Source organism: Nanorana parkeri, unplaced genomic scaffold (genome assembly GCF_000935625.1).
Source record: "Nanorana parkeri isolate BGI_ZX_2015 unplaced genomic scaffold, ASM93562v1 scaffold355, whole genome shotgun sequence".
NCBI classification, from domain to species: domain Eukaryota; kingdom Metazoa; phylum Chordata; class Amphibia; order Anura; family Dicroglossidae; genus Nanorana; species Nanorana parkeri.
The window spans coordinates 195,808-223,440 of NW_017306623.1; the positions used below are offsets into that span (position 1 = coordinate 195,808).

At 39.7% G+C, this 27,633-nt stretch overlaps 1 protein-coding gene across 1 annotated transcript in view; it reads left to right on the top strand.

Annotated features, from left to right (window-relative positions):
- The window catches only part of COL18A1 (collagen type XVIII alpha 1 chain), a 64,217-nt gene that overhangs the window by 33,401 nt on the left and 3,183 nt on the right, over window positions 1-27,633 (top strand). Inside the window, exons 10-39 of the mRNA XM_018558727.1 lie at window positions 1,016-1,102; window positions 1,693-1,746; window positions 3,153-3,311; window positions 5,742-5,795; window positions 6,582-6,626; window positions 9,856-9,996; window positions 10,603-10,650; window positions 11,576-11,602; window positions 11,847-11,882; window positions 14,002-14,064; window positions 14,492-14,527; window positions 15,918-16,001; window positions 16,158-16,181; window positions 16,859-16,921; window positions 17,692-17,757; window positions 18,450-18,494; window positions 18,588-18,632; window positions 19,547-19,618; window positions 19,707-19,751; window positions 20,227-20,269; window positions 20,392-20,463; window positions 22,265-22,299; window positions 22,734-22,823; window positions 23,224-23,383; window positions 23,492-23,565; window positions 24,455-24,583; window positions 25,898-25,927; window positions 26,010-26,231; window positions 26,314-26,511; window positions 27,341-27,456. Of these exons, the coding sequence (XP_018414229.1) occupies window positions 1,016-1,102; window positions 1,693-1,746; window positions 3,153-3,311; window positions 5,742-5,795; window positions 6,582-6,626; window positions 9,856-9,996; window positions 10,603-10,650; window positions 11,576-11,602; window positions 11,847-11,882; window positions 14,002-14,064; window positions 14,492-14,527; window positions 15,918-16,001; window positions 16,158-16,181; window positions 16,859-16,921; window positions 17,692-17,757; window positions 18,450-18,494; window positions 18,588-18,632; window positions 19,547-19,618; window positions 19,707-19,751; window positions 20,227-20,269; window positions 20,392-20,463; window positions 22,265-22,299; window positions 22,734-22,823; window positions 23,224-23,383; window positions 23,492-23,565; window positions 24,455-24,583; window positions 25,898-25,927; window positions 26,010-26,231; window positions 26,314-26,511; window positions 27,341-27,456 (2,363 nt within the window). The remainder of the gene's footprint in view (window positions 1-1,015; window positions 1,103-1,692; window positions 1,747-3,152; window positions 3,312-5,741; window positions 5,796-6,581; window positions 6,627-9,855; window positions 9,997-10,602; window positions 10,651-11,575; window positions 11,603-11,846; window positions 11,883-14,001; window positions 14,065-14,491; window positions 14,528-15,917; window positions 16,002-16,157; window positions 16,182-16,858; window positions 16,922-17,691; window positions 17,758-18,449; window positions 18,495-18,587; window positions 18,633-19,546; window positions 19,619-19,706; window positions 19,752-20,226; window positions 20,270-20,391; window positions 20,464-22,264; window positions 22,300-22,733; window positions 22,824-23,223; window positions 23,384-23,491; window positions 23,566-24,454; window positions 24,584-25,897; window positions 25,928-26,009; window positions 26,232-26,313; window positions 26,512-27,340; window positions 27,457-27,633) is intronic.

Genomic DNA, 27,633 nt, shown 5'->3' on the forward strand with positions numbered 1-27,633 from the left:
ATGGCTTGAAAAAAGGTGCCACAGCAGTGCTTACCTTTTCTATGTATCAGCACTGCTGCTTTGCCACCTCCCGCATCCACCTCTGCTCTTCTTAGTTAAATGACACCCAACTTCACTCAGGCAACTTCCTGTTACTGCAACACTCCCTGTGGGCTTGTTCACACCATGTCCGGACCCGAACAGGTTGTTTTCGGACCAGAACAGTTTGTTCTCGGACCAAAAAAGCATCCCATTGTATCCCTATGGTATTTATTGGCTCTGTTCACACCAGCGCAGTCCGTTCCGGTCCATACCAAAAAAATACTGCTGGTCTCATTTCCTTTGGTCCATAACGCATGTAAATGCATCAAAAACGTATGCAAATGCACTGGACACCCAACCAATGGCAGGTGGATTAGTTGGCCCATAGCAATCACACTTCTGATAGACTTCTATATTGATGGACATAGCTTTCTACATTACATTTCCATCATTGCTGTCAGAGTATTCATTGGGCCTGGTTCCCACCTGGGCATATCTCAGTGCGTTTTGTCGCGCTGAAAAACGCCCTACGCGCGAAAAAGTACATGATCTTTTTGGCAAATTTCAGCGCTGATTCTGCCAGACTTCAATGGAAACGCCCATAAAAGGGTGTTTGCGCATTTTCGTGTGTAAAAAACGCGCGTTTATACACGCGGTTTTCACATGCAAACAGGCACACAGGGCTTCTATTGATTTAAAAAACGCGCATAAAACGCGTGTTTCAATGGACAGAAAAATGCGCAAGGATTAAACGCACCTAAAAACGCTCATAGAAAAAATGCTCAGGTTCGAACCCAGCCTTAGATGTCAGCCAAAACATAAAGAGTAGAGTAACTTAGCAACCGGTAAGAAATCAGCTTGCATTTTTTGTCTGTTTTAAACCAATGAAAGGTTAGCATAGATTTATTTTTGCACTTTAGCTATTACATTTGATCTGAAGTTAAGCCTAAGAGGTAAAAGCAAAAATAAATATATGTGTTCCTCTTTTTTTCAGGGTGATCCTGGTGTTGGAAGTAGAGGAGCTCCAGGCCCAGCTGGACCCCCAGGCCCACCTGGCCCAGCTTCCAAAATGGATAAATTGGTAAGGCGTGTAACAATCACATGGTACCATATCTACACATGTATGGAATATTGTAGGTATATTTTTTTATCCTTTCATTTAAAGTAACGCTATAATTTTGGGGTGGAAAATTCCTGCCGTAACAGCCATGTTCACTTCAAATATTTTGGCAAACTTAATTACAGAGCCTTGCCTGCTACTGTTTTATAGATATTTATATAGGCAGTTCCAGTGCACTTGTTGCACTTTTCTAGATTAAGAGTTAAGTGGAGCGGGGTCTTCCTTTATCGTGCATCCTTAGTCCCACTTTAATTGGAAAATAGGTGCTCTGGGGAAAGGTAGTTATGTAATATCATCAGATGTTAGTAACATTGAATTTCATAATGCCATGTTGAGCATTTATTCTTGTTATATGAATTATATTCCAAATAAAAAATGGTTTTCCTTTAATAATCATTCAGTTGCCACACAACTAAACTATAATAAACTTATACAAAAAAGGACTTTATGAATAATGTTTTTTGTTTTTTTTTGTGAAATATAGATGTGAGGTGTCATATATGTTAATAGTATTGATATGTGTATTAATAAAACCTGTTCTTGCCTCTCAGACATTCATTGATATGGAGGGTTCTGGCTATGGCCCAGATTTGGAAAACTTTAGGGTAAGTTTATATTCAGATCTCAACAAATAATTTTTGATTTCCATGTAAATACGAACAGGCAATGGTAAAAAAAAATCTGTTTAATATGTTACTGCTGTTTGCAGTAACATATTAAAATAATGCTTTTCCTATTAGAAATATGAAAGCTGCCGATATCTTAATACTTTAAGTTGTCTGGCTTTTTTGTTCTCTGTCTTCATGTACATGACCCTGGATATGCCTGTGCAGGTTAAACAGTTCCACTACTTAGCCTCTCATTCACCTTTTACACAGGCGGAAAACCAAAATATTTTTACACCCCACAACCAGGGCCGGATTTCCCACAAGGCCAACCAAGGCCCGGCCTTGGGGCAACAGGGAGTAGAGGGCAGCAGGGGTGTGGAACTGATATCTCCCGATTTTCTACATTTAGCCCTGTTTTGGGCAAGCAGTGCTAAATGTACAGCTGGGAAGCCGCCGCTTGTTTTGTACAAATGATCTTGGTGACATTGTATGCAGCCTGCAGGTCTCCCATTCTCCATGGTGTGGGGAGGGGTGGTTGGCAGGTAGGGGGGCGTGTTGAGGAACCTGGCCTTGGGGCAGCAGGGAGAGTAAATCCGGCCCTGACCACAACAATTCACATGCTTTATACGCACTTTGCTGTCACCAGCTACAAACATATACATGGCTGGCTATACATTGCCACTTTTGGCTGGTTCTTGATGAACTGGCCAAAATTCACTCAATGGGTGTCCTTGACATATAGAAGGAGCCAGGTGGAAACTTAAAGTACAAACAGCGCCTGCATTCAGTCAGCTGCAGATGCTGTTCAGTTATTGTGACAACCAGCAGGGCCTACTATCAATATACAATACCCGCAGTGGGAGATTCCTCCATGCATGCTGTTTAGCGTGAATAGAGGAATCTGTTGGAAAAAAAAAATTCTGTTCATCCCAAAAGAAAAAAATCTACCAGTGTATGGCCAGCTTTATAAGAATTGTAGGAGTCCCCCAGATTCACTCTTATTCAGAAGCTACCATCTGGCAGTCAGATAGAGAGTAACATACAGCCAAATAAATATGCTTTATAAAGGCTTGTGGTGTGTCATATATATTGTCACCCCAAGTTAACACCAACATTGTAGGCATGTTCCCAGGCATAAACATGCACACTCAGCCAGTGCGACCATGTAGGTTTGTTTCATTTTACAGAATGACTTTCAAAATCCTGCTGCCTTCTTATATTTGTGGCCTATATATTTTACCCTAAGTGTGTTGGACAAAGCTATAGATGTCTGAATCTGAGTTTGGAATTATGCAGATGAAAAACTGTAATTATGTGATGCTATGTAAATTAAAAACAACGAAAATCATGCCCTGATATGGCCCTAAACTTGTCTTCTTGTATCTTTTATATCTGATGTACAGGGACCACCTGGTATACCTGGCTCACCTGGCCCTCCTGGAGTACCTGGATTACCAGGGGTACCAGGAACCTTTGGTGGAAACAATACTGTAGTCCCAGGACCCCCTGGTCTACCTGGTCGGGCTGGACAAGACGGAATACCTGGACCCCCTGGGCCTCCGGTAAGGTTATATGATGATTTATTTTGTTCATTGTGTTGTGGTTTGCACAGCTGGACAGATTTTTATCTGTTGTTTGGTCATCAGGTAAACACCCAAACGACCCTGTTTTGGTGGAACAGTCCACCTTAAAAAAAAAAAATGAAGGATGAGGCTTGAAATTTGTAAGATGTAAATATACAGTAGTTTAATTGGACCATTGCTTGAACCAATTTGAGATAGGGCAGTCCTCAACCGCTATGTCATAGAGTATAGCAGCTCATTCGTAGCTTTTATTCAGATATAAGTCAGCAATGGCTGGGCATTTCTTAAACTTCACACTTTTTTGGACTAGACCAATATAAAGCTATTTGTTTTCTGGCACTTAGTGACAACACTGTGATATCACTTGTTCTTACTGAGCTGTTAAGCTGCGTCCCTTGACATACAGGCCTAGCACATGCTATACTTTAGGTGCTAGCACTGTGTATGGGTAACGGGTGCACTTTAGCCACTTTAAGAAAATGACATGTTCTTCTTTGTTCCAAACTGATACACAATGTTATTAACTTTTCCTAATATTTTTATGGGGCTTTTAAAGCACAATATTTATGGACAGTTTTTTATTTTTTTTTAAAGTTAATTTTATTTAAAACATATTCCCATTTCCAAAAATTTAACAAAAATGTATACAAACAATCCTTTATTCCATCGCCTCACCCCTCACAAAACTTTGCATTTAACATATTCCAAACACCAAAATATGAAACATAATGTCTTGCTATAGGTTATAGCAGGGGTCAAAATTTCAAGTCCTGAGCTACTAGCCTGGCCTTAAGAGTTACTCGCCACCAGTTGCCCACCTAACCCCCTACCCTGCCCTAGCCTTAACTCCGCCCCCTAAACAGACCCTCTTAAATTATCTTAACTCACATGCTTGTCTTTCTGCATGGAAGAGGCGAGCAGGCACAATCCCTGGTGATCTAGTGGTGATTAGTAAGGTCTGCTGCAGACCCTACTAATCACTTCGTTTACGGCTGGAGTTCTGTGAATTGCTGAAAAGGAAGGGAGAAAGCCCAGCCAGGAGCAGCTGCTCCCACGAGTCAGGTACGCGGTCCGCGACCTACAGCGTCCCTGGTTACTTGCTAACCAGGGACACTGATCTCCAAACAGCAAACTCTCTCTGGCGCCCCGGTAGTCTCCTGCTCCCGGCCAATAAGGAGAGAAACACTGCTGTGTCTTTTTTTCTTTATTCTAACACGATCCATGTCAGAATAAAAAAAATAAAAAAAAGAAGAATTTTCCCATTGAAAAGCATTGGGACATTACTATTGGCTATTTCAATTTGCAATAGCCAATAGTAAACAAGCATTGTACCCACCCTCAGCTGCAGTTCCCCATCAGGTCCATCAGCAGAGGGCAGTACAATGCTAGTTTACTATTGGCTATTGCAAATTGAAATAGCCAATAGTAATGTCCCAATGCTTTTCAATGGGAAAATTCTTTTTTTTTTTCTATTCTGACATCGCTCGTCTCAGAATAAAGAAAAAAAGACACAGCGGTGTTTCTCTCCTGAGCGGCCGGGAGCGGAAGGCTCCCAGAGCGCCTGGGAGAGTTTTTTTTTTCGTTTTTTTTTACAGCAGCAGAGCCGCCGGACAATAGGAAACTATTGGGCGGAGCTAGCTGTCACTGCTAGCTCCACACAATCGTTTTCTATTTACTTCTTTCACTCTTTTTCTGACCGAGCAGAACAGCCGAGCCGAATGCCGCTCAGCGGCATTCGGCTATTTACTCACTGCTGTTCGGCATCTTTAAGAATAGCCCGAACAGCAGTGAGAAGCCTGCCGGAGGTTCGGCTCAGCCGATCCAGATGTTGGATCGGCTGAGTCGAACTCCTTCTGCACTTCGGGTCCACCGAACATGCAAAGCCACGCGAAGCAAGCCGATGTAGGGCTGATTTCAGCCGATGTACGGCTGATATCAGCCGTACCAGCCTGAAGTGAATAGCCGAACAGTGTTCGGCTCACTTCACTTCAGATCGGTCATTCACTCGGCTGCCCTCGGCAGCTTAGTGAATAGACCCCTTAGTTGTTATTCTGATTACTGATTACTGTATTCGGTTAGATTTATTGAGACAAGCAAAGTGCAGTAACCCAGAGCAATTCAAATTTGGTAAGCTAAAATCTGGTTTCTACAGTTTCTGCACCTTCATTACTATTTACACAACTTTAGTAAATCGTAGCTTCATAAGTTAGTCCTCAATTTTCCTAGGGGTAAATCAATGCCTGATGTTCACCTTTAGAAACAATAATAACTATTTTTTAAATCTGAAATGTAATTTACAAACATTTTTATATATTAAATATGTATGGATTTAATTTACTAGTTTAGCTGTAGTTTTAATTTGTAGTTATGTAATTATGTCTGCAAGCATAAACTTCTTTTTTTTTGTAGGGTCCTTCTGGAAAAGATGGAATCCAGGGCCCCCCTGGAATTTCTGGAGAGAGGGTAAGAAATATAATTTTGATAAAATATTTATTTATCTAGTACATTTATGTGCCATATTCTTTTTATTTAAGACTTTTAACTGGTAAGAGAAATGCTAAACCGGTAGGTAGTCTTCATTATTCTACTTAAAACATGCATACTTTGGGTGTATGATACCTGGGTAAAGCCTAGCTCCAGCCATTTAAAAAAAAATTTTTTTGTAATTATGGATACAAAGATTAACATTTCTGTTGGGTTTCCTTCTGCCTGTTAACCCACTTGGGAGAGTGTGCCCTTACTGCCTGTTCCTGTGACGCCAAGAAATGGTGGGAGTGGTTGTCATGGGGATGGAATGGGATAGACCGCAATAAAAACATTGTCAGAATTTCTATTTCCTACTCCTAGCTCCATTTTACTAAAAATGTATTTTTTGTTGGTGTCCCATTGGAGAGATTTTCTATCACTTCCTGCCCTGAAAGGAAGTCAGGGAAATCTCACTAATGGGGACACAGTAATACAACACTGACAGAGGCTCTAACCCTTCCCCTCTTATCCAAATCAACTGTTTTACATGTATCTGTGCTTCATGTTTCCCAATGACGCATTATAATTTGCCATCAACAACTTTTAATGGAAACTAATAATAAAATCTCTTACTGTGCTCTGAATTATTGATGTCACTTTGGATGCTTTAATAAAACTGTAATAGTGTCAAACCAAAGATGGCATCATAAAAATAAGGAAATATTACACACTCACAGAAGGAATTAAATACATAGAATACTGATGTCAATTTCCATTGTTTAGGGTACTGATGGTGATATCGGACTTCCAGGAGCTCCTGGAACCAAAGTAAGTGAAACTTTCATGTCTGCTGTTGTTCGTGTTTATTGAAGACTTGTTCTCAGAAATATATATTTTTTTTATACATTCTTTATTTCAAATTTTCAAAATCTCAGAAATAATTGTAATATCTCGCAGAGCACCTTACCTCCAATCCCCTCCTATTTGAGGGAGATTCTGTCTCGTATCTCCTATGATGTAGCCTCGCAGGTAACAAGTGTCAAACTCCCAGCATGCATTGTAAGATGGTGCTGTGTGTGCCTGTTCCAGCATGTAGTGTAGGAAACTGAACTCGGCACTTACCAAGCATGTAAAAAAACCCTGGTGTACATTCACAAAGACCAATATTGTTACCATGTTAAAGTGATGCTAAACTCAGGAGTTCAGTCTTAAAAAAGACCATTCAAGTACCTTAACTGTTAACATAAATGTATCTTATTTGTGTATCACTCGGCTGTAGATCCTCAAATCATCTCTGAATTCATGACGGCACTGTCCTTCCTTCTGGAGGATGGCTAATTTTGTTTCCCATGGTCCCTGTGTGTGTTGTAAAGTGGCCACCATTCCATGCTTGCTCCTGTGATGGACTACAATCTCATGTTTAGTTTACTAATTTGTATTGAGATTGTAGTCCATCACAGGAGTGAGTTTGGAGCGGTGGCTACGTTACAACACACACAAGGACCATGGGGAAAAAAAGTAGCCATCCTCCTTAAGGCAGGACAGTGTTAGCACCAATTCAGAGATGATTTGAGGATCTACAGCTGAGTGATGTGCAAATAAGACACATTTTTGTTAGTAGTTAAGGTACTTGAATGCATTTTAGACATTTTAACAGCTGAGTTTAGTGTCAATTTAAGTGAGAACATGACCGGCTTATACAATTACGTGTTGCAAAGGGCAAATATGATGTGCAAACTGCAATGACCCAAATAATTTGTACTTCAGTGCAGTCAGATTGGTTAAGTGATGATATCTGATTGCTTATTCCTTTTGCACATTATCATTATTCTTTGTACTTTGTGAATAAGTCTGCAGGTTTAACAAAGCATGCTTTGAAAACGAGTGCAGTCTTTGTCCTGTATAATATGTAGTGCAGTACTGTATATTGCTGTTAGTAATGTGGTCCTTTCAGGAATGGCCCGTGTTTGTGTGTGATGTACAGGGAGTGGTTATGTGTTTTTACAGCATGTACTGAAAAACAGTTATGTCAAAATTGACTTCTGATATTGTGTGTGCAGAAATACAATGCATTGTGTGGTAATCATGGGGAAAATAAGTAATTTCTGATGAAAAGATCTCATAAAATATTCCCAGAAGGTGGTCAACGCCATCCCAATCAGTTGCGTCTGGTGCATTCCCTGCCCTGAAGCTTCACATAAATAAAGGGGTGGGATGCTGGTGATATCATTGTCGCTATATGGGCACATGGCCATATTAGGTCAATGTGGCCATATAAGGGCAATAATGCCCGCACTAGCATCCCGCCCCTTTTTTTTGTGCAGCTGCGGGGTTGTGAATGCCCCAGAAGCAGCTATTATAGGTTGGACCCAATTTCATCACTACTGGAAAGTGTATAAGTTATAACAGAGTACATTCCCCTCCCCATCTTGCCATCCTCATGGCAGAAGTGTGCGTGAATATTTAACCCAGTATTTTCTAAAAGGAATGTCATGTGTATCTCTTTATTATAACCAAGACTAAAAAATATAGAAAACATGTTTTCTTTTATTTAGTCAGGTGAATAGTAAATATTGCATATATATTTCATATTTTGACAGCCAACAGGTAGAGTTTTAAGCCTGTCATTTGCAGAGATTGTGGTGAATCTTTGCTTTGTTCATACAGGGCAACAGATTCTCTTAAATGGTGGCCCCCACCAGCTGATTACAGTTACCTTCTGTCTCCTCCACCCCTCCATTTGGCTGCCAGGAGACAATAAATGTACCTAGTATTTTTGAGTATGACTAAGCATGTGACCCACTTCACTTCCTTACTGTTTAACATTTCTGCTGCTTGGTGATTGGCTGCTGAGGCATCTAGAACAAGCCAATGTGAATGGGGAGATAGCCCTTAACCATGTGTAAGCTCAAGGTACTGCATACGGGGCTTCTAGCAGTGTACAAAGCAGTGGGAGAGCAAAAGAAAGATAATCATAGCTTGCTGGGTCCAGCTTTAAAGTATACTAAGGCAAAGCACAGATTTGCTTTATAGAATAGCTGAATTAAACTGACTCATCCCTTATCAGACAGCTCTGTCCGAGGCTTCAGTCAGAGACAAATGTGTCAGAAAGGAGATAACTACTGGCATTCTGGCTCTTTAGATAACCCATATCACTCTGGGATTCCTTTGTCATAGTTTAAGTATTTATTGGTAAAACACTAACTACGTATACAGTAAAACAACAGATAAAAGCATCAGTCAAGAAAGATGTAAAAGTAGATAGAAATTTTAAAAAATGGCCAAAGCCTATGAGAACAGCGCAATCCCCACTGTGGACTGTAATCTTGTAACATACAGTGCCTCATCTGCATTGCGCTACTGAATCAAAACATCTGATCAAGTACTATATACATATATATGACTTGCACCTTAGGTACAAGTAGGGAGGCTTTGAGCAGTGCTCCCTGGACAACATACAGAAGTGTCTAGTGAAATTATTTCTGGGTACATAACTGTGCTCTAAAACAAAAGTGCTGCGCAAACTGTTGGCGCTATATAAATCCTGTATAATAATTATAATAATGCATATCAATCTCTGTTCTGCTTCCTGTCATTGATATCTAACAAACTGCATAGCTGCTCCTTACCTAAGTAAACTAAAGCTGACCCAGATCTCTCAACATTTAGTTGTACCAACCACCAATCCTCAGTGTTCTATGGGTGTTGGGGAAATTAAGGAACCTTAGAACCACCTGTCACTTTAATTGTTAAAGTTATATTAAGCGTTTAGGATGCCAGTCAAATATGGCACTAGTCAAAATATTCTACAGCCTTAAGCAAGAGCCTAAATCATAAGAATACATGTTTTATTTTTAGTCATCCGCCTAAGCAGTTGTAAAACCAACATGAGTAGAGTTTTAGAGACATATATTATTTTTAGATTTGTTGCCCTATGTGTGGCACATGAGCCATATATTTGTGACTACAGTTACAACCATAACATCACAAGTGTCCCAGTTTAGACTTTAAAGGAATATAATGTATTATATATGTTCATGTTCTGTCCTAACTACAGGGAGGTACTGGGGAACCTGGCATTCCTGGAACTCCTGGAGAAACTGGATTAGCTGGACTTCCCGGACCAATTGGACCCCGTGGAGTGCCTGGACCTCCGGGACCACCTGGCCCTTCTGGACGTGGAACTGCTGATGGATTTGTAAGCTGTTTTTATTTTTTGGTGGCTGTGTATATGTAAGTAAAATAATTAATGGTGGCTGTGTATATGTAAGTAAAATAATTAATGATAGAAATTAGTTTTCAATGCATCTGTTGGAGACTGTTCAGATTTCTCAGAGTATCCCCCCGAGGGATTGTTATATCCTCTTACTATTCTACACCAAAAATCACTTTGGCTATGGTGGAAAATATCCAGGAAGAGTCTATAGCCTGACATTTGAATATCTAACAGCCCAGGATAAAGGAGTAGTTATATGATAACTAAGCTTATCTGTGCCAGCGCCATCCTATAACCAATGATAGAAGTGGCATTTCTGCTCAGCTTGTTGTGCTAAGTAATGTGCTTTGAAATCAGACCATGTAAAATGTATATAATATATTATCATTTGTGGAGGCCTGGACAAAAATGATATCAGCTTGAATAACAAGCTGTGGCTGTAACAAAGCAGCTCTGATATATAAAGCACAACAGCCCTTTACCAAGTCTCTTGTATTGGCATTATATTGTAATTTCTGCTGACCTTTACCAGTTTTGTCATATCTCAGTTCCTTCTTTCCTTAACCTTGTTACTTATCTTTTGTTTAGGATGACATGGAAGGTTCAGGGATTGGTTTTGGTGGCCGAGGCATACAGGTATTTAATTAACTCTCGTTTATACTACAATTAGTTATATGAAAACCAGAAATGTCCAGATAGAGTTCTAATTAGGAACAGTGTTAGAACTTACCAATATACCCCTTGTAGGTGGGTGAGGAAATGACTGCGGATGGCGAGCATAGAGTTAAAATGATAATAGAATGTCATCAGCACACCAAGGTCAATTGTCCAAAAAAGTATTTATTGACGCATGTCCATCTTGCCACAGAGAAGGCAACATTTTGGGGCCAATTTGGGTCCCTTCATCAGGCACAATGTGTTAGAATTCTGCCACATCCTTCCCACATGCCTTAGAGCAGTCTGCTGTAGGGAGACATGAGATTTGGATATTGAGCACCCTGATTTTAAGAGCTCCAGGGGCCTTCCAGAACATTTTTATGTTTTGGATAAAGTAGGGAAGAGATAAATCCTGTGTAAATTTACTTTTGCTGTCTGTGTCCTGTTCAGAAGATTTTGCTTCACTTCCTGCCCTGGGTAGTGATCCTATCAGTCATTTCCTATCACAACAGGAAGTGATAGGAAATGACTGCAAGGTGATGGGATTTTCTTCTTAGACAGTTGTCATTGCTTTAGCTGTCCACATCAGATTTACCCTCACCTCTTGTTCTGGTGACAAGTCAGCGGTCAACAGGACAAATAGAAAGAGTGAATCTACCCAACAGGGACACAGAGAGCAATAAAAACTTGCCAGCAGAGACAGCCAGGTACCTAGGATTTTGAGGGAGAGCGGTCAACCATGGCAGCCCCTGCATATCTCTCAGCACAGGTTTTCTGATAAAGTTACTTTCTGATTCCAGATTGGAAAATTCCGATAAATTTAGATCATTGTAGGTATTTTATGATGAGCTGCATTTCAGCCTTCACATTATCTAATATGCTTCTCAAAACGTTCTTTTATCAGGGAAGGCCTGGAGTTCCTGGAGAGAAGGTCAGAATGATATTCTCATTACTCAGTATGTGAGGAATGTGTGAAGAGTGTGGGAAGTGATATAGACCCTTCATGTTCATTTTGACTGTGCACGGCTGCTTGTTCAGAGTTCAGTATGTTTACTATTGAAGGCTGAGTCTGCGGGGCAGGGTGATGTGAGCGTGGTATGGACTTCATAGCAATGACCTCTATTGGGTAGATGCCTAATATACGACTCATTTTAATTATTTTTTTTTTCCCACAGGGAGATGCAGGATATCCAGGACTTCCAGGACCAAAGGTAGATCATTATTGGCAATGTATTATTATTAGATAGTGACTATTTACATTTTGTTTTTTGTAAACTGTTAAAGCTGAAGTTCAACCTACATATATTTTGTCTTCCCTGGTTCACCCCTCCCCCTTCATCAACACGCTAATGACATTTTTAGATAAAACCTTTCCATTTTACATTACATACCTTATTTTAGACTTGGTGACATCATCACTGGGTCACTGTGCATCACTATGCAATGCAGGCAAATTATGGCTGGTAGGAGGAGGCAGCAGAGAGCTGTACATGGCTTCCTGAGTACATTACCGCACCCTGCCTCAGTACTCCTTCCAACAGCCCTCAGCCCTGATGCAAGCAGTGGTCTGGCTTTAGAGAGAAGTTATTCAAATCTCAAAATGCCTTGATGTCAGTCTGGAGGAGTGGGCATTTCTAAGAAGACTGCATTGGCATGCAGACCACACTAGGTAGTACCCACATATGATGCTGAACCTTCATGATTGAAAGAATGGCACCTTCTCAGACTGGGCAAGTGTAATAAGCGGTGTGCCTCAGGGCTCTGTGCTGGGTAGGGGAATGGAGGACCAGAGCTATGAGACAAGGCTAATAAATTTAAATATGTTCACATTGGAAGTAAGGAGATTAAGGGGGGATATGATTTCCAAGTACAAGGTGTTCAATGGCAACAGCAACATTGGCAACAAACTCTTTAAGTTTAACTCCATTACAAAAACTAGAGGACACCACCTAAAATTGGTGGAAAACAAATTCCAGCACAAAGGGTGAAGTGGGATCTTCACGGTAAGAGCGGTTAGGGTCTGGAACTCACTGCCATGGGCAGTGATTTCCTCCAGGAGTGTGAAATTGTTCAAGAGACTCTTGGATGATTTCCTGAGAGACCGTAATATACAGGGGTACAGGTACTCCTAAGAAAGAGATGATGCGCGGACCTATATCGGTTGGACTTGTGTCTTTATTCAACCCCAGATACTATGTAACTATGTAACTGAATTTCAGTTTTAAAAAAAAGGGTGGGGAAGGAACAGTCAGGCTGGGTAGGAAAGTGCTAGATGATGCTGGGTGTCCTGCAGCCGACAAATTAGGCAGGCTCTATTTGACTTGCTGTAGCTAATGCACACTGTAAGAAGCATACAATGTGCAGTGAAGTGCTCAAGGAGTTGTTATTTGTATGCGTTCTATGTTATTTTAGCAACTGAAGTGTAATTTATACCCCTCCAGAGTTATTTTTATGTCTTGAATCATAAAATTAACATTTAAGGTGTTAAAATCCGTTTGACTGATGCATTCTGGGACCAGAAGGGGAGGAGAACAGTGGCTACAAATGACATGTTTTCAACTGACTGCACTGTTGTATGTAAACAACTTTATTAAAACTATTGAAGTTTACATGTTACAAAGTTTACGAATTACAACCCCTCTTCAAAAAATAATACATTAATAATAATAATAATAATAATATATTAAAAAAAAATACATTAAAAAAGAATAATATATTTTAATAATAATAAAATCTAATAAAACACGGTTCCATCTTCCAAAAACTGCAAAAAAAGAGGCTTCACTAGCAGAAGTTCACCTCACAAATCTCCCTCTCAGAGCAGAAAATACCGCCAGGAAACGGTCCATGAATGTCCAAAAAATATTTGTGAATTGCACTTCTGTTCATATTTAATGATTAGGCTTGTTAAAATAAGGATTGCAATGTCAAATAACAAATTACACGATAAAATATCCCTTCTGCAAACACAGACAGTGACTGGTGGAGATTCCAAGCGTTAAATCATTTGGTGAATTGAACAAACCTAAATAGCGTGCAATATCTATTAAATAACAGCTGAAATCAGCAAAAAAAAAGCTTTGTGAATTGGCACCATAGAAGCTGTAATTTACTGTATTTCCTTAAAGGAAACCAGATACCAGTTCCCTGTCATGAGACTATCATTACATAGACCTGAGCTCTGTCTTCACAGAAGATACTGAAAAATACATATAACAAAGGTGGACTACATCTATTTGGACTCCAAGTGCAAGCTTTATTAAGTGACCATTGTAACCTCCTAACTATTGGTGCTTCCCCCTAATGTGATTTAACTCTTGCTTATATCAGGGTGATCGAGGAATTGCTGGTTTGGATGGAAGACCCGGATTGGACGGATTCCCAGGCCCTCAGGTAAATGCTTGAATTTCATTGCTGAAAAGCATCTCTTTGTATATTCTTCCGTTTCACTGATATCTTTAGCTGCAGGGATTCTGGCACAGTAGAGACTTTACTTTGTCTCTTGGTAACATTGCTATAAAAAGATACTAAAAATAAAACATATATACTGCTTCTCCGTAATTGCTCATCATAGACAATGCTTCAGTGAATTTTCCATCTTTTATTTTAATATTTGTATTTCATGTATATTGCAAACATCTGCTGTTCCATCAATTTTCTGACTCGCTTTCATGTTTGATAAAGACATTTCCTTTTGATTTGTATCATTTCAACAAAATTACATTTGTTTCCCCAATTTTATTTGAAACACATTTTAATATTTTAGCCACTTTAAACCTATAATTAACTTTAATCTAAATAGCGTGTTATTTCTTTATAGGGTCAAAGGGGAGACAAAGGTGATCAAGGAGAACGGGTAAGAACGCTCAGTTATCAGCTGATTCATTTTCTTCTGAGGCTAGCTAGGCATGTAACAAAAATAAAAGTACTTAAAGCAGTTCTTAAAGCAGGCCTGTGTCCTGCTCAATGCTAGTTGCCAAGGTTGTCTCTAGGTTCCGTACAGCTGGTTTCCCCAGGAAGGATTTACCATACCTCATTCTGTAGCAGCCATGTTGGTAGAGAATAGAGAAGGACTTCGCTTTCTCATGCAGACCCCCCCATGAGTGATGAACTGATGATGCTGGGGAGGAAGGATCACAGGTGGCAGGAGAGGCGGAGGATCCACAGACAAGAAGCACAGGAGAGGGGGGCATTAACAGGTCATAGGAGTGGTGGAGATCCACAGAATGATTGAAGTAGAGGGCAGGGAGATGTATGCACTGCATGTCCTCAGGTACAGCTTACTCTCCAGCAAGCCCTCAAAAGAACAGTGAGCAGCACAGTAGTGACATTACAAACAGACAAAAATGTATCTGATGAGTGATGGACTAATTATGGTCGGGAGGAGGGATCAATGGGGGGCAGGAGAGGTGGGGGATTCACAGACAGTGGTAGAACAGGAGGGGGAGGCATTTATAGGTGGTAGAGATCCACAGAGTGAATGAAGTAGATGTTTACACTGCAGGTCCTCAGGTACAGCTTACTCTCCAGCAAGCCTTCAGAATTACAGTGAGCAGAACAATAGTGACATTACCAAATGGCAGAAACCACAAATCCCATGAAAACAGCGGTCATCAGAGTCAGGAGTGGGCGAGTTACATATGCCATAGGTGATCTCACACTAGAGTTATACAGCTATTGGAGTGTATACTGTACAGTGTTGAGGCAATGTAACGATTAACCCAACTTAGATATTCCCTATAAAACAGCAAAGGTTTACTCTTTGAGTATGGGCCCACTTCACTGTTTAGTGTGCAGAAATTTAGGGGAATACAAATATAATGTACAAAGCTGAAGAATGCTGGTATCTTCCAGCTGTAGAAAAGAGATCCTTAAGCACTGTACTCCTGGGTCACATTTAAAAATTATAAACTGCATTAAGTGTATATAGGAAACTAAAAACTTCTTTCTTTTTAATGAATTTAAATAATTCTTGCTAATTATAAAGCTAGACTGTGATCTCCATGGTTATTGGAGATGTATAAATAGTAAGTATTTAGAAAGGTGCAGCGCACAGAACAACAATATAGGTACCCGAGAGCTTTGAGCCACTGCTTGAGGACTTCTACAGCAAAATGAAAATGAGAGCAACCTCAGTAGTCACCTATAGTGCAATTGCAGTAGAATTCAGTTTCGCCCTTTATCAGGTGACTGAAAGGTCACTGGAAGGGTTGGGTTGCATTAATGTGTTACAATGCTTGTTGTAGGGAGAACCAGGCCGTGATGGAATTGGAATTCCTGGACCACCTGGACCTCCTGGGCAAATTATTTACAGATCATCGGATGGCAGAGTAAGCAGATTTATTTAACTCCTTCTTGATGTACCATGTACTATATATATTGCATGTATTGAGTCTGTCTCTAGCTGTCCATAGTTGTGTTTGTAGGTACTAATGTATATGTAATGTATATACTCTAGTAATTTCACATTTTGTCTTTCATTTAAGGATATCATTGGTGGAACAAGAGAGGTAAGGATGTCTAAAATGTATTTTTTGCATGTTACATAGGGAGGGGTACATACTATTAAGTGGTTTCTTCCATTTACATAAAGCAAGATGAGGAGCCATTTGAATATTGACCATTAGAGCTTCTCATGTGTATGTAGATTTCAAATACTTTGAGGTAGGCAATATGTAATGTGAAAACATAAAGAAAATATTGACTTAATGCTTACATATACAATGCCCCAACTTTTAGAGCATTAGAGGCACCACACAGCATACCAGGGCCATGTAAATGTGTTTCAGACAGTCCAATATATATTTAAATGACTTAAACATTCAAATATATCTGTTTTATGTGTGAAGAAATATTAGCTAACATTCCAATTGTTATGATAAATGTACTGTAAGAAGCAGATGTACTCTAAACCCTACAAAAGTAGCCCATTGGGTACTCAGAACACTGGTACTTTGTGTAAATGGGTCAATAACAAAAAGATTTTCATTCAAACTGTATCACATTTCTGCTACACAGTAGAAACGGTGTTGAGTGTCTACATTTTGTATTATAAATACTCTTTCTGCATTTTCATGGCCGAGATAGTGTATAGATCTGACTATCAGACATTGTTTCAGATAGATATTTTACACATAAGTATTCATTGTGTATGTCTCTGCTTATTTTGTATTCTTTGTTTTTCTAGGGTTCTAGAGACCTCAAAGGAGAGCCAGGAGAACAGGGTTACACAGGCCTGCCTGGCCTAAAAGTGAGCATTTTACTAAGAAAAAGTTACTATTTGATACATAATTGAACACACATGTGCTGATTTAGAAAAGTAAAGACATGCCAGCATAACAACTGAATGCTTCAAACCTGCCCTAGCCCACCATACCACAATCTCCTAATCTGCGTACCCACTCTTACACACTCCAGATACATGCTTACCCAGAACTGAATGTTGCAGCCTCCCAAAGCCCCAGCAATGTTTACATCCTCAATTTCTTCTTTCTGTGCCACTTTGCCGCAAATGGGCCTCTCATAGAGACGAATGGACCATCTTCACTGCTCCATAATACTCTATGGTAGAAGCTGGGTAATGACAGAGTTGAGGATTTAAACATTGTCATGGTTCTAGGCTGGTAACCACATTCAGCATATGGTAATTACCTGGGATATGTAACAGGTGAGAAAGATTAGGCTAGGGTGTTTGTGAATTGCCTTATTTAAATATATGGTTGTTTATGCTTTTTGATTGATGTAGATTGTGGGGCTGGCTGATTACAGCCAGCTTTAGATATGAAATGTAGATTTATGTTCATCATCTTTCTACATTCAATCTGCCAGTGTCAGAACGTGTATAGGAATGTGTGTAAGTATACAGGATACATTTCTCAAATCCATAAGGGGTTGGTGCAATCCATGCAATGTTTCTGCCACCGGTTTACAAATAAATATTGTGTTTAACCATGTTCCAGTCATTGAATAAATGTTAATACTTGGAAAAGCGACATAAATAAACAAATCCTTTTTCTCTAGGGAGAGAAGGGAGAATCGGGAAGTATGCTGGGCCCTGATGGTACACTACTCACTGGAGGAGCGAAGGTAAGACGGAGGTGAATTGTGTGCGCTTGAGGTTATGCATTATAGAAGAAGACAGTAGGAAAAGACAGCCTTTAGCAGGGCTGTAATTATCTGTAATGGGGCCCTATAACAAAACCATTAAGGGGCCCCCATGTCCCTCTAATCTCTATCTCCAAGACCGTTCCTCTGGTGATACAGAGTGCTAATTGCTTGCTTAGCAATGTTTTGGAGGTTTTTAGCCTATATGTACACAATCATGTTATCAAAGTGTGCTTGCCAGTTGCTGTTTGCATAAATCACTGTGTATCCAGATGATCCTGGACCCCCTGGCCTTCTGGGCACCATAGCAGTGACATGATCTGCTATGGCTATAGTTACAGCCTGGGCCTTCAGCAGAAAAAAGACAAAGGAACTTCGGCATGTTTAATATAATGACAATATATTGCAGAAGATTTTAGATAAATAAGAGTAATTTACTGCACTGCCAGTGAAGTCTACAGTGTAATGTCTCTTCCACAGTCACACACTAAAGTATATTTATATACTTGATTTCTTTAATGGATTTTAAAAGGCTTCACGTGCATGATAATAGTTTGCAGTATTTATCCAAATAAATCGTCTGCATGTCTGTCTGTTCTGTAAGCTTTTGGACAGTAATAACACAAGTTATGAGCCCATACTATGATGTATAAACTTTTATGTTTGTATTTTAGGGTGACATGGGACCAAGGGGCCCTGTTGGACCTATGGGACCACTGGTAAGTACATATACCCTAAACACTGAAAACATGTGGTGTTAGAAGGAGGAATATAAAGCTCATAATGTCTATGATAAATTTTTGTGTCACCAGGGACCTGCTGGACAGAAAGGAGAAATTGGATTACCTGGAAGACCGGTGAGTATAATATGCAATATTTATTCAGTACTGTTTTTGTTTTTCAGTTCTTGCCCTGAATATGTTTTACATTTTCCTTTCTTATACCTATATATTTTCCTTTCACTCAAGTTTTATATCCTCTTCATCAAAATCTTATTCAGTACAGCGTTGCATGACGGAATAAACGTCAGTCAAAGTATCGCAGCGCTGAACACTGAAAAATGGCCTGGCCAGGAAGGGGGTCTAAACACCTGGTCTTGAAGTGGTTAAGTTATGTTTTTATCTTCTATCACTCACATGGCTCTCCGTCTTTTTTCACCTTCTGTTCTGCTTACTCCTTTTTGTTAATCCTTGGCCTCTCATGTCTTTTTTTTTTCAATCACCTTTTTCACCTGTTATCCATATGTTTGTTCTCTTTTTCCACCCATAATTGCTTTGGTCCACTCTCAATTCCTCTAGCTACTTTATTGTTTTCATTTTCTACATCCAATGTTCTTCTAGTTCTGCTTGATATATTTATTGTCTTGCCCTCTGTCAAAAATATTTTTTCATCTTCCCTTTTACCTTGGGCCCCCTCTTTTACCTTCTTTTATCAATCCCCTCTAGAATGTTCAGCTAACAATCCTAACAAGTTTTTCTCCATAAATATAATCATGAGCTTGAGGTATCATACTTGGTTCTAATACCAGACCAAAGAAAGCCCTAAAATAAACTCAGCTAAGTGGATATTATAAAATGTTATTATTCTAGAACATGTCTCCAGATTAGACCAACAGACAAAGCAGATCTGCCAGTAGAATGCCTTGGACCCCTTTCTATGTGCTAATTTAAGAAGTGTCTACACTTTCTCCTTATTTATATGGTTTTGTATGCTCATTGTCCAATAGAGACAAAAAAAACAATTAAAGTTGTTCATGCTTTTTGTTTTTCAGGGTCGCCCTGGTGTGAACGGACTTAAGGGAGAGAAGGGAGAATCTTCTGATCCTACTGGCTTTGGAATTAGGGTAAGTGTGTAACGACGAGGCAATTAATGAAGACTATTTCACTTATTCTGACCTGTTTTCACAACAATGTCATTTTTTTTTTATTTAGGGGCCACCAGGTCTTCCCGGCCCACCTGGTCCTCCGGGGCAAACAGTAAGTTTTCTTAATGTTATCCTGCTACCAGGCTTAGAGGGACTTTGCAAGAAACATGTAAATTGCCTATTCCAATTTTTGACTGGCTTTGCCTGTTGTTTATAATATCTGGGGCTCTAAAGTCTGGTCACTGAAATGTGATGGTTCTCATAGATAACTGTAATATTATATGGTTACATAGTGATACCATATTTAGCAACATTACACATATTATAGACTTTATACAGTATGACATACAGGAAGGTAATGTGGTTCAATGCCTTCTTATTTCCTTGTTATAGTGGCTGTAGCTTTATATGATGATAGGAGTTTTAAGCTAAGTCTCAGCCACCTTTAATTATCTTTGCCGTTTTAATAAAACTATTGATGCATTAATTGATTTGCTTGTAACATCTGTGGCACAGGCTAGCCTAGAACCACTTGCTAGATATTTAGTCTACATACAGATTAATTTTATTATTACACCTTTTTCCAGGTTTATGGTGACTCAAGTTCTATTGGGCCACAAGGCTATCCAGGTTTGTCATTTTCCATGTACTGTCCCTGACATTATTGCATTTTTCTCAAACAAAATGAACTCTTAATCCTTCTTTATAAAGCCTTAACCCTTATTTTATTGTGTATATTGTTATTATGATAGGTCAGAAAGGCGAGAGAGGAATTCCAGGAGGGAAAGGGGATCAAGGAGACATTGGCCCTCCTGGACCACCAGGTAATAACCTTCACCAATATTAACAATGCTGAGAAAGACTGGGTGTTTAATTTGCAGCCTATAGAGGCAGCACACCAATTTTCAGTGATCTCTAATACAATTCTTATTGGAGCTGAAGCATTCTTAGCGAAAGGGGATCACAGATAAAATTCAGATCAGTCCCCTGCTTTAGCAGGAGGGGAACGGTGTTTCTCAAACAGAAGCCCATCGTTTTCGAGACTTCTGTTTGTTGACCGATGATTATCAAGCTGTGGTCTGCAAGTGAGGATTATGTTATCACTGTTTATATTTCCTACTCTGCAGGTGTCATTGCACAGTGTATTAAATATACACAGCAATGGATTCCTGTGTCTTTTCCCTTTGTCTGGATTTGTCAACTGATGTGAAAAGGGGAGTGGTTTTGATTGTGGGAATGTGAGTTAGAAAAGTCACTGGGCAGTTGGAGGTAGAAAAAGGTGGAAAAACAGCAAAACACAGAAGAAAATAAGGCAGCCTATTGAAATAGAAGCCTTGGGTGGCCCTGTCAGCATCACCCTTGGCTCAACAAAAGTTGATTTAGAAAAAAAATGACTGAGCCAAGTGGAAAATTATCAACTGAATAGTGACTGTATACTTTCAGATGCAGGCACTGTTTGGGTATTCAGGTGTGTGCTGCGGCTGTCTGAATACAATGGTTGGCAGTTGATATTCCTCCATCCACGCTGTTTAGCATGGATTGCTTTGGCGTGGGTTGAACAAGAGGCATCTGTGTGTATGGTTTCCTAAGCAGAGAGGAAAAAGCTGATGTCTTTAGTAGACCCAGCTGTGCAAGGGAGACTTAAGAAACAGTGCTTAGTGTAGATTGATATTAGCAAAGCAGCAGAGCAGGAATAAAACTAGCACAGCAATGCCAAATGAGAAACAGTAAAGAGTACATAAAGTCAAATGAAGCAAAGGTATAGGGAGACACCATAAGTAAGCAGTAATGAGATAGCAAGCCGTTAAAAAGCAGTGGAAAAACAGTTTAAAGGAAAGCTGAATCTTCCTTTTTAGGTGATGATTTATTCAAGATTATAAGCAGACATAAGGTTCAATCCACAAAGCTTTACCATGAGGATAAGCATCTTTATTTTAATAATTTAACTAATTTTCAGGTTTCATTAGACTGAAAAAAAATTGTCACTGCTCGATGAACCGGACGAAATTCGCTCCATGGGTGGCACTGGTAGCAGCCTCGGCCCCACATCATTCAATCTGAAAATCGAGGGTGCCGGGTGAAAAATTCTCAGATATACAGTGACTGTGACCAATCAGCTATAGTCACTGTTTGGGTATTCTGGCAGTAGCACACCCGCCGCTGTCAGAATACAGGAACCCTGCTGGGTGGATTCCCCATCTGCATTGTTTAGTGTGGAGGGAGGAAGCTGTTAGATTAGCAGTTTTAGTGGTTTTCAGCCTATACAACCTTGTTTACCATGGGTAAAGATTGATTACCTCAGGATGGATTTGTCCATCCTGCAAAGTATTAGTGCTTGGTACTGTTCATAAGGTTGCCCAGACTTTGAGCATTGCATTGTGGGTGGAGTGTGCTTGTACCTTATGTACATGTATGCAGAAGAATGTATCCAGGGTTACAGCTGTAAGGTAAAGCATCCATATTGCATGGGTAGACTAATGGGACTAATGGTTCTAAGGATCAGCTACACAAAATCAGAGGATAGTCAGCAGCCATTATGATCATTTTTTTAAATGTAATATGTCTTTAAAATGTGATGGAGAATAGTTTGAACTTCTCTCACCAAGATTATATCTATGTTTTCAGGAACATTCCCATATGATTTCAGTACCTTTGGAAGGGTGAGTATCGTTGGAGTATGTGATAGTTGACACCAGTATAGGACAGTTCATTATCACAGCAATGATGAAGGGTCTTTATTTGGAGTATTAGCTGTGGGCTTTTTTAAAATGCTTAGTATCTAATATAAACTGAGGGGTGGACATGTTAAGATGAGATACCCTTTTAAATGGACAGTAACTATTACTAAGTCATTTGTGTTTGTTTCTTACAGTCAGACTGTCTATGTTTTCACTTCTATTTGACCTGATATGCTGTTTGAGGGCAACACTAGTTCACTGCTTTGTTGAACCTGTTTTAAATTAAGGTGGCAAGGCAGAATTGTCATTTTACGAGCCCCATAGCAAGTAAATATGTATATTGGCATATCTTATAAAGTGTGGATAAGGGCAGTTGTCCTGCAAATTATACAGACATTTTTGCTTCCTTTACTAAGGGTGAGAAAGGACAAAAAGGAGAATCTGGAGTTGGTGATGGTCGAGGATCTCAAGGACCTCCTGGTAACCCCGGATATCCTGGACTGCCAGTAAGTGAACAGCATGGGCTATTATGTGCTACCTATACTTGCCAAATGCCACTGTATTGGCAGACGGTCCTGATTTTTTGAAAGCATGAAATGTGGAGGTTTACATAAGCATTTGTATCTTTGCTAATTTACGGGCAGACTAGGGCTAAATATACAGTAGAGATACGGGCAGACTAGGACTAAATATACAGTAGATGCCTCTGGAATATAGCTTGTAATGTTGCAGTTTTAGATTTCAAACATGTGGGTGACATAGTATTATTCATATTCACCAGATACAATACCACAAACTGTGATAATGTATGTTATGATTATCACATGTAAGATTGTTTCACTGTACACCTACAGTACATATATTCATTAGTGGTCACAAATAATATTTATACAATTCTCTGTACAGGGTGCTAAAGGAGAGAGCATTCAAGGTCCTCCCGGCCCACGTGGTCCACCAGGAGCTGCTGGTGTAGGATATGAAGGAAGACAAGGACCACCTGGGCCACCAGGACCTCCAGGTTCCCCTGGACAACAATCATACCCTGGACCTGGACCCAATAGACCAGGTTAGTATTGAACAAGCGCAGTAAAGCTTTGGTTATTTGGTTAAATTGTAACTTTACATCGATATGATTGAGTGCAGTTATATAAAATATTGTTTTAATCTATTACAGTTTTAAGCATTCCAGGACCACCAGGACCCCCTGGGCCACCTGGAACCCCAGGAGGATCAGGAGGATATTCCACGGTAAGAACTAAAAGCTGCATCACCATTGACCTATTAAAATCGTTTTCTGACTTACATTCGAAAAGAAATGGTTTATCAGTTATGAAAGCGTAGTAACCTATCACAACCAGGTAAACATCTCTGTTTGCATAAACTAATATCTCACTGGTTGCTATGTGTGAACTTTCTTTTTTTACATCATAACTGACTGTTGCACTGCCTTTTTTAAGAAGGCAACCAAACCGTCAACTTCCATTTCTTTAAAATAGTGTGAGATATTGTTATTAAAATATGTTGCTGCAATATAATTTTTAGGCCCTGACCTGGGATCCGTGTAATGGGTGTCCTGTTGGGATCTAAGTCTCAGACTTGAAACTACCATTGTCGCCAATACCCTGTGCCCAACGGCAGATCAAATGCATCTGTCAATGAATTTCCAAATCAACTAATACTGAGCACCAATGTAAGTGGAATGCATCTGAAATCAAGTTGCATTTTCCCATGAACACAAACCCCAAGCCCATCAACACAGGCCCTGAATTAAATTGTACGTGTACAGTAAAGGCCTTAATACAATTAAAATATGGTATAAGTTATATATGTGGAACCTCCTATGACTCTGAAAGGCTGATCTGTAAACCTTTTTTCTGGTACAGCAATTACAGCCTATTGTGTTGGTAAGATGACTTTGGCATGGCTACAAACTGTACGTTTTGGAGCTTTGTCACTGGTTGACCACAGTTCTATAATCCACATCTATATATGCCACAATTTCTTCCACAAAAGTGACCAGATGTGTTTGGGTCTGTTAAGACACTAAAACCCGACGTCTACTTTTTGAGGTATGTCTTGTATACAAATACTGCTACGCTGGGTTTTAAATGCCCTTTCTTTTCTCTTGTTTTTTTAGGCCACTGTACTCCAGACTTATCAGACAATGCTTAATGTGGGGCCGTCATTGTCAGAAGGAACCATTGTACTAGTGCTGGAACAAGCAGAGTTATATGTACGAGTCAGAGATGGCTTCAGAAAGATTCTTGTGAGTATCAACATTGTTGTGTTAAAATCAAATGTTGAAGTGTTTATTTTCTATTGTTTGATTGACTGATTCCTATCCATGTCAGACTCTAGTATCTACATTCTGAAGAAATAGACACCAATTGGTAATTGGCATTTTTATCTAGTTTAATAAAAATACTCAATGATATGATATGAATACTCAATGCCTGATATGATAAATAAACTGTAAACTGGAACAGCCATTGACTTTGGAAGCACTCTGGCTAGACACAAGAAAACACATAAAAAGCTATTGCGGGCAGGTTTAGGTTGTCCTCCTTGGATCCATTCAATAGATGATACAACTAACTGTGTAAAGGTCATCTAATAGACAGGGCAGCTTTTCAGAACAAATCTGGATGTGCACAGTGGGCATTTACACCGTGCATTATGCTTTTATGATGCTTAATGGAACTATAATGGTTTTGGGTCCATTTATTTTTTATGTTATATGCATAATCTTTGTTTTACAAATACATGTATAATAAATGATAAAGGATTTCCGAAGCACTCTGAGTAGGCCAAAGACACTGAACAGCAATGGCTGGCTGCTTGCCTGCTGACTTGCTCTGTCTGAGTGAAACTTTGAACTGTGCCATCTGATAAGGGATCAGTCACTGTTTAGAGTCATTTAGTTCTATCCATACGTTGCAGTTAAGCAGTCAGTTAAGGACGTGACAAGAATATAGTGTATTTATACAAAAATTATATTTACCTACCGTATCTTAAAAAACATTTTCTTAAAAATTCCTGACCACAACAAAGCAAAGAAATAAATATAAATGGAACTCCCTCACATTCCATTTAAAAGGGTCTGCCAAAAATACACAAGGCCCCTCATTCTGCATTGCTGCAGAGTAGTATGTGTTCACCAGACTGGAACCCAACCAAACCAAGAGAACTTGTGGCGAACTCAGAAGTGCTTGGCTTTACCAGTGCAGTGCCACGCAGGTCATGGAATCAGGCAAAGCAGATCTGAGCTCTCCGCCAGCTTCAGAAAAGCTTTCACACACCCCTAAGCTCATCAGTTGTGTCCAGCCATAGGATTTTGTCCCTTTAGCATAGGTACAGATGTGGGCTTTCCCATTTTCCTATTATTTGTATCATCTATAATGTGATGTGAATTTATTTTAACCATACCAGTAATTTTATGAGTCCAGGTATCCTGTAAAAGAAGTTTTAATGAAAAGAAGTAAAGAAAATATGTATTTTCATTTTAATGCAGGCAAATATATAATATGTATTTAACTTATTTTATATTTTAATATAATTCTGTTTAAATTGTGTTTTCTAGCTTGGAGACTATGTAACCGGTAATAATCAGGTAGGTCTCACTCCTTTCATGTTAGTGCCTCACTCTTCTAGTTGTCTGTGAAAAGTTAGTAAGTGAAATGTTTCCCCTACAGGGTAATGAAATTGCTGCAAAGCAACCTCCTGTGGTCATTTATCCTGGTAGCAGAGACTCCGGATCCTATCAGTCTACAGATATCAATGTTCCTCCCAGGAATGAAGCACCACCTCCAGTTAATCCACAAGCTATTCCACAGCCACCACCTCAAGTCTTCCCCAGGCCAGTGGAGCCAGAGGGTAATGTGCCTATACACACACATGCAGAATACCAGGCAGCAGTAAGTACAAGCCGGAAACTGTCAAATTCTATTCCGTCCTTTTCTTGGCTTGCATATTTACATGCCACATTTCTTGTTGCAGCTACACCTTGTGGCTCTGAATGCACCCCTAACTGGCAGCATGCGTTCCATACGTGGCGTGGACTTCCAATGCTTTGAACAAGCCCGCAAAGCTGGACTTCATGGCACATTCCGAGCATTCCTTTCCTCACGTCTTCAGGATCTGTACAGTATTGTCCGCAAAGCTGACAGGCTGTCTGTGCCAATTGTTAATCTCAGGGTGAGTCTGGCTTTACTTGGTTGCAGCCTAAGAATTTGATGAAAGAGATGCATGCTTTGTATGTAGTGGCAGCTAAAGCATAACTGCACCTCTCATAACACATTTTTCATCCAAAGGCAAGGTAACCACAAAATCCTTTTGTAGTGGGTCCCCCCCCACCCCCCCTTCCTTCTGTCCATCGCTTTCACACTCAGTGGATTCCCAGTGTGCTTTGCATCTCTTTCCCTGCTTGATGTGATGCACTTTTGGGAGGCTACATATCCCATCATGCATTGCTTCCTGAAAGCAATGATAATGTTGCATTATTCAGATGTTGAGTTGTAGTTCAGAAGGCAGGTTCAGTGAATTGTGACACAAGGAAGCGCATAATAACAGGGCTCCGTGAAATTAAGGAAGTACATCCTTTGGGCATCTTCAATAAGCAAGTTTACACACTTCTAGATCGATATGGTTATTAGGAGTGGGAAAGAACTAATGGAAATTCATTATAGAAATACATATTTATTTTTTGGTTTTGAGCATAGATGACCCTTTAATTACTCTGTGTGACATCATCACCAGGCTTTTAAGATTCTTGCTGGGGCAGTACAAGCAGATTAGGTATTCTGGCTTCCAATTGCTGAATACTTCTTCATGTTCAGCCACTCAGGAAATATTGGGGCCCAAACTCTAGCATGCCAACCAAACAATTAGCACTTTCATAAAGTAATCAGCTATGGCAGGCGACCTCCATATTGCTCTTGATAATGATCGGTTTCCTTTACATAAAACATTTATCTTTGTACATACACATTTTCAAAGTTATGTGAGAGGTGTCTGTGTATTATAGGATGAAAACCTGTTTGAGAACTGGGAGGCCCTTTTCTCTGGCTCAGAGGGACAGATGCGTCCTGGAGCTCGCATTTACTCATTTGACGGAAGGGATGTGGCAAGAGATTCTACTTGGTAAGTCAAACACCCGATTCTTCCCTAGAGAATTAGCATGACTACAATCTGATCGCATACATTAAACAATGTCATTTGTGACCCGCAGGCACACAATCATTAGCACTCCTCCAATAGGATCAGCTCATTTACAGAATATGTTTAGTTGTATTGATCCAAGCCTGGCTTAGAATGCTG